At 39.8% G+C, this 18,209-nt stretch overlaps 1 protein-coding gene and 1 pseudogene across 5 annotated transcripts in view; one reads left to right on the top strand and one right to left on the bottom strand.

Moving 5' to 3' along the window:
• Positions 1-18,209, top strand: part of HERC2 (HECT and RLD domain containing E3 ubiquitin protein ligase 2) — a 235,078-nt gene that overhangs the window by 164,697 nt on the left and 52,172 nt on the right. For all 5 annotated transcript variants that reach the window (XM_027554355.1, XM_027554358.1, XM_027554357.1 and 2 more), the window contains 5 exons: positions 376-601; positions 8,165-8,336; positions 9,766-9,955; positions 10,515-10,655; positions 16,747-16,938. In XM_027554355.1, coding sequence (XP_027410156.1) covers positions 376-601; positions 8,165-8,336; positions 9,766-9,955; positions 10,515-10,655; positions 16,747-16,938 — 921 coding nt within the window. The remainder of the gene's footprint in view (positions 1-375; positions 602-8,164; positions 8,337-9,765; positions 9,956-10,514; positions 10,656-16,746; positions 16,939-18,209) is intronic.
• Positions 4,182-4,646, bottom strand: LOC113900659 (annotated as a pseudogene).

Below are 18,209 nucleotides of genomic sequence, written 5' to 3'. Positions count from 1 at the left end.
TCAGTCATGTCCGACTCTTTGTGACCCCATGGACTATACAGTCCATGGAATTCTCCAGGCCAGAATACTGGAGCGGGTAGCCTTTCCCTTCTCCAGGGGATCTTCCCAACCCAGGCGATCGAACCCAGGTCTCCTGCATTGCAGACAGATTTCTTTACCAGCTGAGTCACAAGGGAAGCCCAAGAATACTGGAGTGGGTAGCTTATCCCTTCTCCAGCAGGTCCCTTCCTGACCCAGTAATTGAACTAGGGTCTCCTGCATTGTAAGCAGATTCTTTACCAGCGGGAGCTATCCGGGAAGCACTCAGCAAGAATTTTGAAGTAAACTTAAAGAAAGTTCTGAAATGTTGAAAAATTATTTTTATCCCCTTAACAGGTATACGCTTGGGGTGACAATGACCATGGCCAACAGGGCAATGGCACAACCACAGTTAATAGGAAGCCCACACTTGTGCAAGGCTTAGAAGGCCAGAAGATCACACGAGTAGCTTGCGGGTCTTCTCACAGTGTGGCGTGGACAACTGTTGATGTGGCAACACCCTCTGTTCACGAGCCTGTCCTCTTCCAGACTGCAAGAGACCCTTTAGGTGCTTCCTATTTAGGTAACCGAGATATGTGTTTTATACGAGATCCTTCTGCATAGATAGAATGTCATAGATGGAATGTTTAATACTGCTACTAGGTTAGAGTTTGTAGCACCGAGTTACCTATGTTCTGAACCATAGCCCCAGAGTCGTCATGGTGCTCTGTGCTATGATTTATGCTGGAATGAAAACTAGAAGAAGTACAGTGCTGGTTCTTGAGATCAGGACAGCTCTGGCAATGCTGTGCACATGTGCAGACAGAGGGACTTTAAAGTTTAGGCATTTGGTGTTTTCATCAGCTCTATTCAGAGCTGAATTCATATATGTATTCAGAAATGAATACATATATGAATAATACAATCTACATATTAAAACAATCCAACCTGTGTAGACTAATTTTTATCAGCTTTGATATGTGTGCACCTGTGAGAGTATCATCACAGTCGACATAATGAACAAATGTGTATACTACCCTTGAGTAGACCCCTCCCAGCTTTCCACAACCACTGACTTCATGTCTGTCACTGTAGATCAGTTTGCCATTTTAGAGTTTTATATTAATGGAATCATATAGTATGTGCTTTTTTTCTAATCTAACTTTTTTCACGCACCATAATTATTTTGAGATTCATCCATGTTGCATGTATCAGTATTTCATTCTTTTTTAATTGTTGGCTAGCATTTTATTTATGGGTATACTGCAGTTGATACATCAGTTTGCCTGTTGATGGACTTTGGTGTTGCTTCTTAATTTTGACTATACAAATACTTGCTCTGAACATTTGTGTATAGTCTTTATATGGACACATACACTTACATTTCTCTAGGGTAAGTACTTAGGAGAGGAATGATTGGCTGGTATGGTAGATACAAGTTTATTTTCTTAAGAACTGCAAACTGTTTTGCAAAGTGGTTATTCTGTAACTCCAGCATCTCCATATTTTTGTTTGTATTTGATGTAGTCAGTTTTTAATTTTAGCCATTCTGTAGATGTGTAGTGCTCAGTTCAGTTCAGTTCACTCGCTCAGTCGTGTCCGACTCTTTGCGACCCCATGAATTGCAGCACGCCAGGCCTCCCTGTCCATCACCAACTCCCAGAGTTCACTCAGACTCATGTCCATCGAGTCAGTGATGCCATCCAGCCATCTCATCCTCTGTCGTCCCCTTCTCCTCCTGCCCCCAATCCCTCCCAGCATCAGAGTCTTTTCCAATGAGTCCACACTTCGCATGAGGTGGTCAAAGTACTGGAGTTTCAGCTTCAGCATCATTCCTTCCAAAGAAATCCCAGGGCTGATCTCCTTCAGAATGGACTGGTTGGATCTCCTTGCAGTCTAAGGGACTCTCAAGAGTCTTCTCCAACACCACAGTCAAAAGCATCAATTCTAAAAAAAAAAAAAAAAAAAAGCATCAATTCTTCAGCGCTCAGCCTTCTTCACAGTCCAACTCTCACATCCATACATGACCACAGGAAAAACCATAGCCTTGACTAGATGGACCTTTGTTGGCAAAGTAATGTCTCTGCTTTTGAATATGCTGTCTAGGTTGGTCATAACTTTCCTTCCAAGGAGTAAGCGTCTTTTAATTTCATGGCTTCAATCACCATCTGCCGTGATTTTGGAGCCCCAAAAAATAAGTCTGACACTGTTTCCCCATCTGTTTCCCATGAAGTGATGGGACCGGATGCCAAATCTTCGTTTTCTGAATGTGGAGTTTTAAGCCAACTTTTTCACTCTCCTCTTTGACCTTCATCAAGAGGCTTTTTAGTTCCTCTTCACTTTCTGCCATAAGGGTGGTGTCATCTGCATATCTGAGGTTATTGATATTTCTCCCAGTTTGATTCCAGCTTGTGCTTCTTCCAGCCCAGCGTTTCTCATGATGTACTATGCATAGAAGTTAAATAAGCAGGGTGACAATATACAGCCTTGACGTACTCCTTTTCCTACTTGGAACCAGTGTGTTGTTCCATGTCCAGTTCTAACTGTTGCTTCCTGACCTGCATATAAATTTCTCAAGAGGCAGGTCAGCTGGTCTGTTATTCCCATCTCTTTCAGAATTTTCCACAGTTTATTGTGATCCACACAGTCAGAGGCTTTGGCGTAGTCAGTAAAGCAGAAATAGATGTTTTTCTGGAACTCTCTTGCTTTTTTGATGATCCAGTGGATGTTGGCAATTTGATCTCTGGTTCTTCTGCCTTTTCTAAAACCAGCTTGAACATCTGGAAGTTCACGGTTCACGTATTGCTGAAGCCTGGCTTGGAGAATTTTGAGCATTACTTTACTCGCCTGTGAGATGAGTGCAATTGTGTGGTAGTTTGAGCATTCTTTGGCGTTGCCTTTCTTTGGGATTGGAATGAAAACTGACCTTTTCCAGTCCTGTGGCCACTGCTGAGTTTTCCAAATTTGCTGGCATATTGATTGCGGCACTTTCACAGCATCATCTTTCAGAATTTGAAAAAGCTCAACTGGAATTCCATCACCTCCACTAGCTTTGTTTGTAGTGATGCTTCCTAAGGCCCACTTGACCTCACATTCCAAGATGTCTGGCTCTAGGTGAGTGATCACATCATTGTGATTATCTAGGTCGTGAAGATCTTTTTTGTACAGTTCTTCTGTGTATTCTTGTGACCTCTTTTCAATATCTTCTGCTTCTGTCAGGTCCATACCATCTGTCCTTTATTGAGCCCATCTTTGCATGAAATGTTCCCTTGGTATCTCTAGTTTTCTTGAGGAGATCTCTAGTCTTTCCCATTCTGTTGTTTTCCTCTATTTCTTTGTATTGATCACTGAGGAAGGCTTTCTTTTCTCTCTTTGCTATTCTTTGGAAGTCTGCATTTAAATAGGTATTTCTTTCCTTTTCTCCTTTGCTTTTTTCTTCTCTTCTTTTCACAGCTATTTGTAAGGCCTTCTCAGATAGCCATTTTTCTTTTTTGCATTTCTTTTTCTTGGGGATGGTCTTGATCCCTGTCTCCTGTACAGTGTCACGAACCGCTGTCCATAGTTCATCAGGCACTCTATCGGATCTAGTCCCTTAAATCTATTTCTTACTTCCACTATATAATCATAAGGGATTTGATTTATGTCATACCTGAATGTGTTAGTGGTTTTCCCTTCTTTCTTCAGTTCAAGCCTGAATTTGACAATAAGGAATTTGTGATCTGAGCCACAGTCTGCTCCTGGTCTTGTTTTTTGCTGACTATATAGAGCTCCATCTTTGGCTGCAAAGAATATAATCAATCTGATTTTGGTGTTGGCCATCTGCTGATGTCCATGTATAGAGTCTTCTCTTGTGTTGTTGGAAGAGAATGTTTGCTATGCCAAGTGCGTTCTCTTGGCAAAACTGTTATTAGCTTTTGCCCTGCTTCATTCTGTATTCCAAGGCCAAATCTGCCCGTTACTCCAGGTGTTTCTTGACTTCCCACCTTTGCATTCCAGTCCCTATAATGAAAAGGACATCTTTTTTGGATGTTAGTTCTCAAAGGTCTTATAGGTCTTCATAGAACCGTTCAACTTCAGCTTCTTCAGTAATTTGGATAGCTACTCTATAAATCAAAAATTGATTCACAAGCCCCTGGTACCATAATCATCCATTTTATCAAGTGTCCTAAATATGTTCTGTATCAGTTTTCTTGATCATAAGATGAATATGAAAATATTTTTAATATAACTATTTTTGACTATATAGTTTCTCATGAAGATACTAGTCACTTAATGTTTATATTATCCATTTCCATTGGTTGGCAGGAGGCTCTTCCACTGAGGACTCCCATGTTTTCCACTCCACCATTTTTCTTGCAGACTTAATTCATTTTCAGCCTAAAAAAATCATCTCTTCTATTAACCACTCTGAAGTTGCTCTTTTAATTTTATAACCTCTGGTTCCATTTTAACTATACCCAGCTTCTTATTTGTAATCTATACTATATACCTTCTATATGGTGTATTTTTAGGGATTCGTCCAAGAACATCCAAGAATCTTTGTATACCATGTTCTTAGCTTCTCATGTGGACTCTTAAACATAAGCTAGTCCCACAAGGCCAGTGGTCTTCTGGGGCCAGCCCACCATGACAGCCCAGTTTTATATGTTTTTCAGCTTTATTTTTGACATATGAATTATTCTTTTTGTTCCTTTTTGTGTTCTAGTTGCTTTAAAAAAAAAGCTAGTTAAGAACTTTCACCTCTCTGTGTAGTATTTTTAAACCATAAATTTAATTCCTTTAAGATTTAGGGCTAGCTGTTTCTTTAATGGTAAGATTTGTGTCTTTGATGCAAGTTTAACTTAATGGCATAAAGTTGTCTCAGTGTTTGCTTATTTTTCTTTTAATATTTGTAGACTCTATAGTGGTGTTGTTACTCATTGCTTATATTGGTAATTGTGTCTTCTCTTTCCAGTTTGTCTATAGCTTTATCAGTTTTATTAAGTTTTTTCAAAGAATAAGCCAATGGTTTCCTTGATTTTCCTTCGTTGTTTTTCTGTTTTCTGTTTCACTGATCTTTAATCTTTATTCTTTTCTTCTTTTTTTTTTTTTAAAAAAAAATAAAATAACAAAAGGCCCCTGGCCTTCTGGGCTGGAGCCCTGACAGGTCACTGCTGCTTCCCCAGGGCTCACTGGGGAAGGTCTTCCTAGTGGCTGGGACTTCCTCCACAGGAAATGGGAAGCAAGGGCAGGCAGACCTAATCCTCAGCAGAACCAGCTCAGGCTCCGTGCCCGCCACCTCCTGCAGCCCCTCCACCCCCCCCCCCACCCCCGCCCCCGCCACCACTCAGGAAGTGAGAGGCTATTCTTTTCTTCTAAGAAGCTTAGGTCTTTGGCTTAGGGTCTTCCCACTTTTCTAGTGTAAACGTCTGTTTACTCTCCTTGAGTAATTGACACTGACATCATTAATGACAGATTATCCTCTCATCCTTTGCTTTGAAATTCTTGCTTTGAAATAAAGTTTGACTGTTAAGAATATAGGTACAAGAGAAACTATGATATATTTTTTCCATTCTTTTTACTGTTAACCTACTAAAAAAAAGTTCCTGGTAGGCAACATATAGTTGGATTTTACTTTTTAATTTTTTCTCTGGGACTCTCTAATTGGGGTGTTTACTTCACTCACATTTAATGTGATTATGAATGTATTTGTTTTCAATCAGTATCCTGCTGTTTGTTTTGTATTATATTAGTCCTAGCTGTTTATTGTTTTTTTCTGCTCTTTTTCTGCCTTTCTTTGAATTAATTGTTCTTTTTGATGTTGTATTTTCTTCTTTGTTTTCTTTGAGCTTTAACTTTTTGTGTTACTTTAGTGGTTGTTTTAGGAATTATGCACCTTTAATGTATCATAGTCTGCCTTTAGCTGATTCCCTTGTAGCTCAGTAGGTAAAGAATCGACTGCAATGCAGGAGACTCAGGTTCGATTCCTGGGTGGGAAAGATCCCCTGGAGAAGGAAATGGCAACCCACTCCAGTATTCTTGGCTGGAGAATTCCACGGACAGAGGAGCCTGGCAGGCTACAGTCCGTGGGGTCGCAAGAGCTGGACTCAACTGAGCGACTGCACCAGTGCCACCTGCAGGTGGGGTCACACTGTTTCATGTGCAGTGTGTGCCTCTCGCGGTGATACATCTCTGCTTCTGCCCTCCCGGCCTCAGTGCTACTTTGTTATGCCTTTCTCTGTATGTTGTAAATGTTACAGTTGTTTAAATCAGTTTTTTTAAACATCAGGTTATCTATTTAAATGAGTTAAAAGAGTATCTCTGTATTTACTCACACAGTTACTCTTTCCAGTGTTCTTCATTTCTTTGTGGAGATCCTTTTTCCATCTGAATCACTTTTCTTCTGCTTGAAGAAATTCCTTTTTTATGTCTTGTCAGCTCAGATGTGCGATTCTTCCTTTCAGCTTCTTATGGCTAAACTAGGCATTATTTTGCTTCATGTTTGCACCATATTTTAGCTGACTATATAATTTTTGGTTGACATTGTTTTCATTGAGAATTTGCTGTCATTCTTATCTTTGTTCTTCTGTACATAGCATGTCTTTTATCTAAGACTGCTTTTAGGATTTTCTTTTTATTTCCCTGGTTTTTATTTTCATGGTTCAAGCACTTGTGGTTCATGGTGCCTCTTAGATCTCTTGAGTTTTAAGTTTTCATCCATTTTGTAAAATTGTCGGTCACTGTTCTTCAAAAAAATTTTTTTCGCTGTACCTTTGGGAAGTCTAGTTCCATGTGTATTAGGACTCCTCAAGTTGTTCCACAGATAAATGACATTGTTCATTTTTAAACTGTTCTTTCTGTTTCACATGAATAGTTTCTGTTGCTGTATCTTCACATGCACTCGTCTTTGCTTCATTTTCATATGCTGTTAATGTTACTATTTAAATCTCAGACATCTTAGCTACTTTTCTAGAAATTTGATTTATTTTTTTTTTTTACGTCTCTGATTCTCTTTTGAACATATGTAATACAGATATAAGAAGGTAATCAGACATCTTAGCTACTTTTCGAGAAATTTGATTTGCATATTTTTTTTATCTTTTATGTCTCTGATTTTCTTTTGAACATATGGAATACAGATATAAGTATTTCAACTTAAGTTGTCTGCTGATGGTAATATCTGTGTCAGTTCTGGATTGTTTAGATCGATTTTTCTTCTTGAGTTGAGTGGTATTTTCCTGCCTTTCTTCCAACATGGTAACTTTTAGTTTGATGCCATACATTGTGAATGTTGCTGGAGATTTTTATGCGTCTAGTGAATCTTCTTGAGCTTACGTACAGTTAAATTACTCTCAAAACAGTTTGATCCCTTTGGACCTTTGTTTTGGATTTGTTAAATGGATTCAGAGCTGATACTATTGTGGGACTAATAATTCCCTACCACTGAGTATTTCACCCAGTGCCTTGTGAATGATGAGGTCTTCCCTCTAGCTGATGGGAACAGGCAGTAGCTGGGACCTCTGTGTTCTCCTAGTCCTTTCATACAAGTTCTTTCTTTGTCTCTGAGTCATGCCCATTTATGAAGGCGTCTTATCTGGATGAGTGAGAATGCCTGCATATCTCCAGGGCACTCTCTGTGCAACTTTTCCCTCTTATCCTGTCCTGTGAACTTTGCCCACATTGGATTCCCTGGTGCTGAGCTCAACCTCCTCTTCTCACAGAGACCACTGGGCTCCATCTGGTTCTCTCCCTGTAATCAGGCCTGGGAACTCTCAGGGCAGTGGGCTGGAACTTGCTAATACTGTATATGGTGAATATACTATCTTCTCACCATTGTTGTGGATTTTTTTTGTTTTTGCTTTACATTTCATCAATAAGTAAATATAGATAGTTATCATAGTATTGTCATGGCTTATATATGTATAGCGTAAATTGTTGTAAGTACATTTTGCAAAAGCATTTACATTTTTTTGTAGTTATAGCAAACCTTCGCTATAGATGTTTGTTTTTAAACTATGTGAGATTATTGGTGAAACTAATATTTAATCTGTGAAATAGCAAAATGCAGATTGCAGTGTGCTTTGAAATGAAATGGAAAGGTCAAATTATAGAAATAGAGCAAACTCTGATCTTAAAAATTGAAGCCAGTTTTATTTTACTTTTCCAGGTGTGCCTTCTGATGCTGACTCTTCTCCTGCCAGTAATAAAATCAATGGTGCAAATAATTCTAAACCAAATCGCCCTTCTCTTGCCAAGATTCTCCTATCATTAGATGGAAATCTGGCCAAACAACAGGCCTTATCTCATATACTTACAGCATTGCAAATCATGTATGCCAGGTAAGCTTGTTTGCTAGCTTTTGAAATCCCACAATTATGTAAACTTTAGGTTTTTGTCCTTTTTTGACGGAGAATGTTTGTTACTGTTTTTAAATACTGTGAGTTTTAGGTCATACACCCTTTGATAGTGAATGATGGTATCTTTATGCTTTTCTTTAATGGAGGTTGAAATATGAATTAGAAAATCAAGTTGAAGAACATTTTCATTATTCTTTATGGCCAATAAGCTTTATACCTGTTTTGGGAGGAAGAATTAGTTGATGCTTATATACAGTAATGTTTAAGATAGTTGCCATCTCCTTCACTCTTGTTAAGGCAGAGATTTGATAGTGTTGTCTTTTCCTCCATTTTGCTGCTATTTTCATGCAGACTACATAAATGGCCCATCAATCATTGTATTGTGGTTATGTACATGATGAATAGAAATAAATACTTAGGGACATTAATTTAGACTAAAGGCTAACTTAGTCGTTGAGAGGATATTTAATCTTCACTGCCTTGTGTGAGGCACCTTTGGTATCTGGCTTGCAATAAACACAAAATCACTGTGGATGGTGACTGCAGCCATGAAGTTAGAAGATGATTGCTTCTTGGCAGGAAAGCTATGGCAAACCTAGACAGTATATTAAAAAACAGAGACATCACTTTGCCAACAAAGGTCCATATAGTCAAGGCTATAGTCAGAGTCTTTCCAGTAGTCATGTACAGATGTGAGAGCTGGACCGTAAAGAAGGCAGAGCACTGAAGAATTAATGCTTTTGAACTGTGGTGCTTGAGAAGACTTGAGAACCCCTTGGAGAGCAAGGAGATCAAACCCGTTAATCTTAAAGGAAATACATTCTGAATAATCATTGGAAGGACTAATGCTGAAGCTTTAATACTTTGGCCGTCTAATGTGAATTCCAGCTCACTGGAAAAGACTCTGGTGCTAGGAAAGCTTGAAGGCAGAAGGAGAAGAGTGCAACAGAGGATGAGATGGTTGGATGGTATCACTGATTCAATGGATGTGACCTTGGGCAAACTCCAGGAGATAGTGAGAGACAGGGAAGCCTGGTGTGCCTGCTGGCCATGGGGTCGCAAAGAGTTGGATATGACTTAGTGACCTAACAACAAAAAAACCCAAATTATCCTTAGACTCTTAACAACCAAGATTTCTCAGAGAAATCCAGAGGCTTATTCTGGTCTGATTTTTATGTTGGCAGTTTTTCACCTGTTATCACTGTGGTCGTTCAGTAAATAAGATTAGGAGTAAATATTTTAGGCAATAGATACATAGTAATAACATTCAATATTTTTCTAAAACTCTCTTTTTATAGTTATTCTGTAATAATGAGGGAATCCTTCAGTAAACAGTTGCCCTGCCCCCTGACTCTGCCATCCTGCAGAGGTAGATTCAGTTCACCACAGGCCTGGCTTTCTCTCCTGACAGAGACACCGTGGTTGGGGCCCTGATGCCGGCTGGCATGGTTGCCCCGGTGGAGTGTCCTTCCTTCTCCTCCTCTGCACCTGCTTCTGACGTATCTGCCATGGCCAGTCCCATGAATGGAGAGGAGTGTGTGCTGGCTGTTGATATTGAAGACAGATTGAGTCCAAATCCATGGCAAGAAAAGAGAGGAGAGGTAAAAAATGGTAAAGCAGTAAAGCAGTGTTTGATTAGGAAGTGAAAGGTAGCTCATTTGTGTCTTATAAAGTACAAGTCATTCTTTAATTTAATTCAGAATGTTTTTGTGTCTACTACTATGATTTTTGGCTTGAATTAGTATTCTGTTTAAAAGGAGTCTTGTAGTGTATAGATGAGAATATTCTTTTAAAAAGTTGCTAAGTACACCACGCAGTTGTTCATCTATAATGCTGAAACTTGAACACTGTGAAAACTAAAGGTTTTTGTATTTATTTTGGGGAAAAGCCCAGCTTGGAGAGATGTGAGCTCATTTTAGTTGTTTTCATGTGATTGCTTGTGAATATTAATAGGTTTTCCTGGGAACATGAATATGCTTAACTTTGCAGGGCTGTCCCAGATTGCACTGGAGGTGGTAGCTGGTAATATAAATGTCTTGTTATCTCTGTAAAATCTTGCATATTCCAGATGACCTAAGGGGTAAGTAAGCCTTTTGGAGTTAGAAGGGAAGTGTGCCATGTTGCCAAGTTTCTCGTTTTTCTTCTTCATTTTCAAACTAGATTATCTCTTCTGAGGATGCTGTGACCCCTTCTGCAGTGACCCCATCAGCTTGCTCAGCTTCTTCTCGGCCGTTTATCCCAGTAACAGATGACCCAGGAGCTGCCAGCATCATTGCAGAAACCATGACCAAAACCAAAGAGGTCAGGGGGTTTTCTTCTTTAATGGTTTATTTTGAAATAATCTTAAATGTACACTCAAGTTGCAGAAATATTTCCTAGACATAGAGCATGGCATACTCCTTTGTACTGTCTACCTGGATTCTCCAATTGTGAGTGTTTCTAAACTGTTGGTGGGAGAGCTGCATGGCATAATCCCAGCCTTCCTTAAAGCTTCAGAGTGTGCTTCCTAAGTATCAGGACATTGCCACTGATCAGGGACTATTTTCTGCTCCAGAGACCGACTCAGATTTTGCTCATTACGGGTCTAGATCCTGCCCAGGTGTGAGGGTTACCTCTTTTTGTATTCAATATGGAACCATCCTTAAGTTCCTCTTTTTATAAGAAATGCCACAAGAATGATGCAGAGTTCTTTTCAGTGCATTCTTTTGAGGTGTGTGCATTGTTGATTTGCTGCATCACAGGTGATATTAATTCTTATTTGTTAAGTTTGTCTACAAGATTTCGCTATTGGAAGTTAATAAATTTAAAAAAAAAAGCATGTTTATAGGTATTCCTGGGGAGATAATTTACTTTGGGACTATGTTACTAGCTTATCCCTCATTATGTTTTCATCTGCCAGTTTTTAGTATCTCTTGATAATTCCATCTGGGTCCATTACTACTGTGATAATTGTCAAATGGTGATTTTTCAGATTTCATCATTCCTTTTGGAATACCATTGTTGCTACTCTTCAGTAGGGAAGAACTTTCCCTCTTCATCTCATCTTTCTGTGGGTATATATTCATGGAATTCTATTTTACTCAAATAATGACTTATATTACTATCATCATTTGACACCCAAATTGTCCCAGACTTGGCCTTTGGTAGGCCTTTCCATCTGGTTTGTCTTTCTGATGTGCCCCCATATTTCTTTGAGCACTTTACTTTATAGCACAGTCAGTTTAGCTCAGTCGCTCAGGCCTGTCTGACTCTTTGCAACCCCATGAACTGCATGACTCCAGGCTTCCCTGGCCATCACCAATACCTGGAGCTTGCTCAAACTCATGTCCATTGAGTGGTGATACCATCCAACTATCTTATCCTCTGTCGTCTCCTTCTCCTGCCTTCAGTCTTTCCACCATCAGGATCTTTTCCAGTGAGTCAGTTCTTCACATCAGGTGGTCAGAGTATTGGAGCTTCAGCTTCACTATCAGTCCTTCCAGTGAATATTCAGGACTGGTTTCTTTTAGGATTGAATCTCTTTGCAGTCCAAAGGACTCGCAGAGAGTCTTCTCCAACACCACAGTTCAAAAGCATCAATTCTTCGGTGCTCAGCTTTCTTTATGGTCAACTCTCACATCTATACATGACTACTGGAAAAACCATAGCTTTGACTAGGTGGACCTTTGTTGGCAAAGTAATGTCTCTGTTTTTTAATATGCTATCTAGGTTGGTCATGACTTTTTTCCAAGGAGCAAGCGTTTTTTAATTTCATGATTGCAGTCACTATCTGCGGTGATACAGGGCCCCCAAAAATAGTCTCTCACAGTTTCCATTGTTTCCCATCTATTTGCCATGAAGTGATGGGACCGATGCCATGATCTTCATTTTTTGAATGTTGAATTTTAAGTCAGCCTTTTCACTCTTCTCTTTCACTTTCATCAAGAGGCTCTTAGTTCTTCTTTGCTTTCTGCCATAAAGATGGTGTCATCTGCATATCTGAGGTTTTTGATATTTCTTCCGGCAATCTTGATTCCAGCTTGTGCTTCATCCAGTCCAACATTTTGCATCATGTACTCTGCATTTAAGTTAAATAAGCAGGGTGACAATATACAGCCTTGACATACTCCCTTCCCAATTTGGAACCAGTCCGTTGTTCCATGTCCAGTTCTAACTGTTGCTTCATGACCTGCATACAGATTTCTCAGGAGGCAGGTGAGGTGGTCTGGTATTCCCATCTCCTTAAGAATTTTCCAGTTTCTTGTGATCCACACATCAAAGGTTTTAGCATAGTCAGTGAAGCAGAAGTAGATGATTTTCTTCAATTCTAAGATCTAGCAGATGTGGCAATTTGATCCCTGCTTCCTCTGCCTTTTCTAAATCCAGCCTGTACATCTTGAAGTTCTCAGTTCATGTACTGTTGAAGCCTAGCTTAGAGAATATTGTGTATTACTTTGCTAGCATGTGAGATGAGTGCAGTTGTGCAGTAGTTTGAACATTATTTGGCATTGCCTTTCTTTGGGATTGGCATGAAAACTGAAAACTGACCTTTTTCTAGTCTTGGCCACTGCTGAGTTTTCCAAATTTGTTGGCATACTGAGTGCGGCACTTTAACAGCATCATCTTTTAGGATTTTAACTAGCTCAACTGGAAGTCCATCACCTCCACTAGCTTTGTTCATAATGATGCTTCCTAAGGTCCACTTGGGTTCTCACTCAAAGATGTCTGGCTCTAGGTCAGTGATCACACCATCATGGTTATTTGGGTCATTAAGATCTTTTTGTATAGTTCTTCTGTGTATTCTTGCCACCTCATCTTAATAGCTTCTGCTTCTGTTAGATCCATAGTGTTATTTTTCTTTATTGAGCCCATCTTTGCCTGAAATGTTCCCTTGGTATCTCTGATTTTCTTCAAGAGATCTCTAGTCATTCCCCCATTCTATTGTTTTCTTCCATTTCTTTGCATTGATCACTGAGGAAGGCTTTCTTATCTCTCTTTGCTATTCTTTGGAACTCTGCATTCAGATGGGTATATATATATATTTTTTCCTCCTTTGCCTTTCATTTCTCTTCTTTTATCAGCTATTTGTAAAGCTTCCTCAGACACTGTTTTGCCTTTTTACATTTCTTTTTCTTGGGGATGGTTTTGATCATGGCTTCCTGTACAGTGTTACAAACCTCCTTCCATAGTTCAGGCAGTCCGTCTGTCAGATCTAATCCCTTGAATCTATTTGTCACTTCCACTGTTTAATCATAAGGGATTTGATTTAGATCTTATCTGAATGATCTAGTGGTTTTTTCTACTTTCTTCAGTTTAAGTCTGAATTTTGCAATAAGGAGTTCATGATCTGAGCCACAGTCAGCTCCCCATCTTGTTTTTGCTGACTGTAGAGCGCTTTTCTGTCTTTGGCTGCAAGGAATGTAGCCAAATGGTGATGTCCGTCTGATTTTGGTATTGATTATCTGGGTGATGTCCATGTGTAGAGTCAGCTCTGGTGTTGTTGGAAGAGGGTATTTGCAATGACCAGTACATTCTCTTGGCAAAACTCTGTTACCCTTTTTTGTATTCCAGGGCCTAACTTGCCTGTTGGATTGCTTTGCTATTTTGTGAAGGACTTTTGCACCTATATCTTCTCCTGATTTGCATTAAAGCATAATACTGGCCTCCTAGATGAGTTAGGCAGTGTTCCTCTTCTGTTTGTTGGGAGAGTTTGTGAAAGATTGGTGTCAATTCTTTAAATATTTGGTACAATTTTCTCTCTTTGAACATACTCTCATTATTCTTTTATTTTGTTGTTTCCTGCACAACACAGAATTCTAGGTTCATCAAGATGTTTTGTGCTGCACCACAGAAATCCTATTTCTCCAAAAAATCATGGTTCTTTTTCTTGGAGAATGGTATTTCAAAGCCAAGATCTGAAATATCTTTGGTTTTTTATGGCGGGAAGTGCAGTTCATCTCCTTTCTTACTGGGCAGAGCTAGAAAATACGTGTGTGTATATGCTTTCAATAAGTTACGCATTTAATATTTACTTTGGTATATACCTACATATATTGAAAACCACTGATTCACAGCAGGACAGTCAGTACTAATAACTGCACAGGGTTCATTCTAGTTCCTTCCTTTTCTGTATTGATCATGCTCTTCTCTCAGTGAGGAATCTGGCTCCTGCTATTGACAGTTTAATAACTTCCCCTCAGTTAGCTGCCTTCTCATTTGGCTGTCTCTCCTCACGCATATGGATATCCTCCTTCCCCTGCATAGCTTCTGGCACTCAAAACCAGTCTGCCTGTGCAGGGATGACCTTTCATCCTGCTTGACCCACTCCTGTCCCCAATGCCAGCTGGCCCAAAGCAGGAACACTTTCCACTTGGCTTGGCTGTGTCACATTGCGGCCTCCCCTGCCTAACCCTCCCATTGTGGACGACCTCCCAAGCCTACTCAGGTGCTCCTTATCCCAGGCCATCTCATCCTGCTCACATGGTCTCCAGCATATTCCAAGCATATATTTTCAATTACATTTGGAACTCTTGATTTATTATGCTGTCACTAGTGTCAAAAATAAATGCTATGGAAAATATTCATAACCTGTAGTAATAAGAAAGTTGATATTTGTAAATTAGATGTCTGGACTCAACTTGTGATATTTGGCAATCTCCTAAGGTGAGGTTTTAATGCAGAAATTAATCTGAATTATTCAAAATTTTTTCTTTTAGGTAGAAGAAAGATGATATAATTTCTTTCTTACAAATTTATTTATGAGGCATAGGCATTATACAGATTATAGCCTGAAATTACTATCATTTCAATTTTGTTTGAGTCATTAATAACAGGAAAGTAATTTTCATGTTAGTTTTGGGCACGGAATCCGCCTGCTAATGCAGAAGACACAAGAGATGAGGATTTGATCCCTGGGTTGGGAAGATTCCCTGAAAGACTACATGGCAACCCACTCCACTATTCTTGCCTGGGAAATCCCATGGACAGAGGAGCCTGTCAGGCTATACAGTCCATGGGGTCACAAAAGAGTCAGACATGACCTAGTGACTAAACAACAGCAAGGTTATGTAGCTAGTACTAGTGATTATATTTTCAGCAGTTCCTTTGGATTTGTTCTCTATTTTTTTTTTTAAACAACCCCACCAAAAAAATGTTTGGTATTGTTTCAAATAAGACCAAAGATGTTATATATGATTAATATATTCTACTGAATGTTTTTGCTGGCCTTCAGTGAATGAGATTCTGGAGTGTCTTCGTTTCTGATGCACTTCACTTGCTGATTCCCTGTGTCTTCACTTGAAGGTGGGAGTAAGGTCTGTTTCTTTTAAGGGAGAAACCATGCTCCTGCCTCAGAGCTATGGTTTCCAGGGCCAACTTGAGCATTGATGGAATCTGCACAATTCCCAAACAATTGTTCGGATCACATTCCCCTAAAGATTCCTAAGTGGGGCTTGTGCTTTCCCTGGCTTATTTCTGTTTCTGAAAACCACTGACAGTGATTTCGCTGAGATCCAGAAAGCAAGAGAGAAGAGAAGAGACACTTGTGGCATCTTGTTCTTTCCCTGGAGAGCTGGCCTCTGCCTAAGAAACAGAAAGGGCTCGGGTCTCTGATACCCACTCCCTCTAAGCTTAGCAGCTGTTGGATCTCTCTGTTACTTTATGTAAGCCAGACCCCACTGCCAGCCTTCAAGAGGCTCCTCTGTGGTGGCAGCAGGTTGTGGGGTGATTGTCCTGGGCAGGAAACCCTCATGACGTGGGATTGTGACGGGTCAGTGATGCTGTCACAGGCAAACAAGCAATTCCTTTTTCTGCTGATGTGGAAAGAGGTAAATAATCACAGGTGTGGTTTGTTTTAACTGACATTCTGTGAATGAGAAGTAAAAGGGGAGTACTGAGAAGACTGTTTATTTTCTTCTTAACAGTACCTAAGGAACAAGAGATTATGAGCAATGTTTATATGTCAAAAAGTCTGTTACGTAATATTCTGAGAAAGAATTATGAAGAGGATCTAGGCAAAAGATGTAAAAGTATAGTGTACAGATGCAGTTGATAGAAGACTCCGAAACATACCCTGTGTTGGTAGATTTTACATGGTGAGATTTCATTTGAAGTCTCCCCTTGAAACACGACCTCAGATATGAAGTTGGTCACAGTATATATTGTCGTTTCTTTATAGTTTAGGCATTCCTTTTGACAGCTACTGTTGGTAATTTGTAAAATAGTTGATTGATTTTGAAAGCATAGTACAAGGTGGTGTAGATTTAGGGGCTTCTTATTTCTTATTCTAGTATTTCATGGTTGTAAATAGCTTAGAAGGTTCCTTATTCGTCATTAGTAATCATGTATCCTTTGAGTTCTTGACTGTTTGTCTCTTAATATATGATTCCTCATTTTAATTGTTGAACTTTTTTAGGATGTTGAAAGCCAGAATAAAGTGTCAGGCCCAGAACTTCAGTCCTTGGATGAATTCACTAGTTTGTTGGTTGTGGACGACACGCGTGTCTTGGTGGACCTGCTCAAGCTGTCTGTGTGTGGCCGGGCGGGGGACAAGGGCCGGGACGTGCTTTCAGCGGTGCTGTCCGGCATGGGCACCGCCTACCCACAGGTGAGCTGCAGGGGCGTGGGCTGAGCTGCAGGGGCGTGGGCTGGAGGCGCTGCAGCCGTCTTGTGCTGCAAGGAATTCTGGTGAAAATGAGTCCCTTCTCTGCCATCTGTGCTGAGTTGCTCCTCAGTTTGCCTTATAACATTGTTTTAATATTTTAGAATTTAGAAATTTCTAGTTTTTGCAAAGTCAGATCTGCCAAATTTTCTCATTTATGGCTTCTGGATTTTGTATTATGCTGTAAATACGGTACGAGCATGACATTGTTTAAGAAATCCTCTCAGGTTTCTTTTAATCATTTTTGTTTTCGTTATTTTTTTATTGGAATATAATTGCTTTACAATGTTGTATTTTTGTTACACAAACATCATGAATCAGGGATATATATTTATATATATGTCCTCTCCCTCTTGAGCTTCCCTCCCACCACCTCATCCCACCTCTCTAGGTCACCACAGAGCACCAAGCTGAGCTTCATTTGTTATTATATTTACCTTTTTGAACCATCTGAAATTTATCTTGATATAGGGGATAAAGTAGGGATTCAGCTTTACTTTTTCCTAGACGGCAAACATGTTGCAACAACACAGTTTATTGACTAAATCCATCTTCTTCCCAGTGACTTGAAGACCACTCTTATTGTAGTGTAAACTGTACTTATTTGGGTCCTTTATAGACTTTTTTTGGTTCCATTATGCTAGTTTTTATGCTTTAATATCAGAGTATTTTAACTATTAACTATTTAAAGTAGGTTTTACTGTTTGGTAGCATGGGTTCTGCAGTATTTTCTGCCATGATGATGATCTGTACCTGAGCCATCCAGTGTGGTGACTCCTAGCCACGTATGGCTCTTGAGCTCTTGAAGTGTAGCTAGTGCACCTGAGGCACTGATGTTTTCATTGTATTTCACTGTAAGTTCGAACAACTGCATGTGGCTAATGTATGGTATCAAGTCAATATCATATCAGTGTACCTTAGAAGTAGAACTCATCAGTTCTGAAGCCCTTGGGCATCCTTGGGGACACCTGTTGCTTACCAGCAGCCCCCCTCCGCCTCTTCAGAGCGGGCTGTGTCAGGAGTGACGCCATATGCCCTGTGCAGTTGTGTCGCCTGGGTTTGATTTCCATACCACCACCAAAACCATAGTGTGCTTAGGAATGGGTGAGCGTTCTTGAAATCCTAGTAAATGATTTGGTAGATACTTTAGGGGCTTGTTGTTTCTTAATCATATTCAGGAAGAACTGAAAGGTTATAGGTTTCCTGCTTCGTAGTTT

Source organism: Bos indicus x Bos taurus, chromosome 2 (assembly GCF_003369695.1).
Source record: "Bos indicus x Bos taurus breed Angus x Brahman F1 hybrid chromosome 2, Bos_hybrid_MaternalHap_v2.0, whole genome shotgun sequence".
In the NCBI taxonomy this organism is placed as follows: domain Eukaryota; kingdom Metazoa; phylum Chordata; class Mammalia; order Artiodactyla; family Bovidae; genus Bos; species Bos indicus x Bos taurus.
This window is presented reverse-complemented; position numbering and strand designations above follow the sequence as displayed.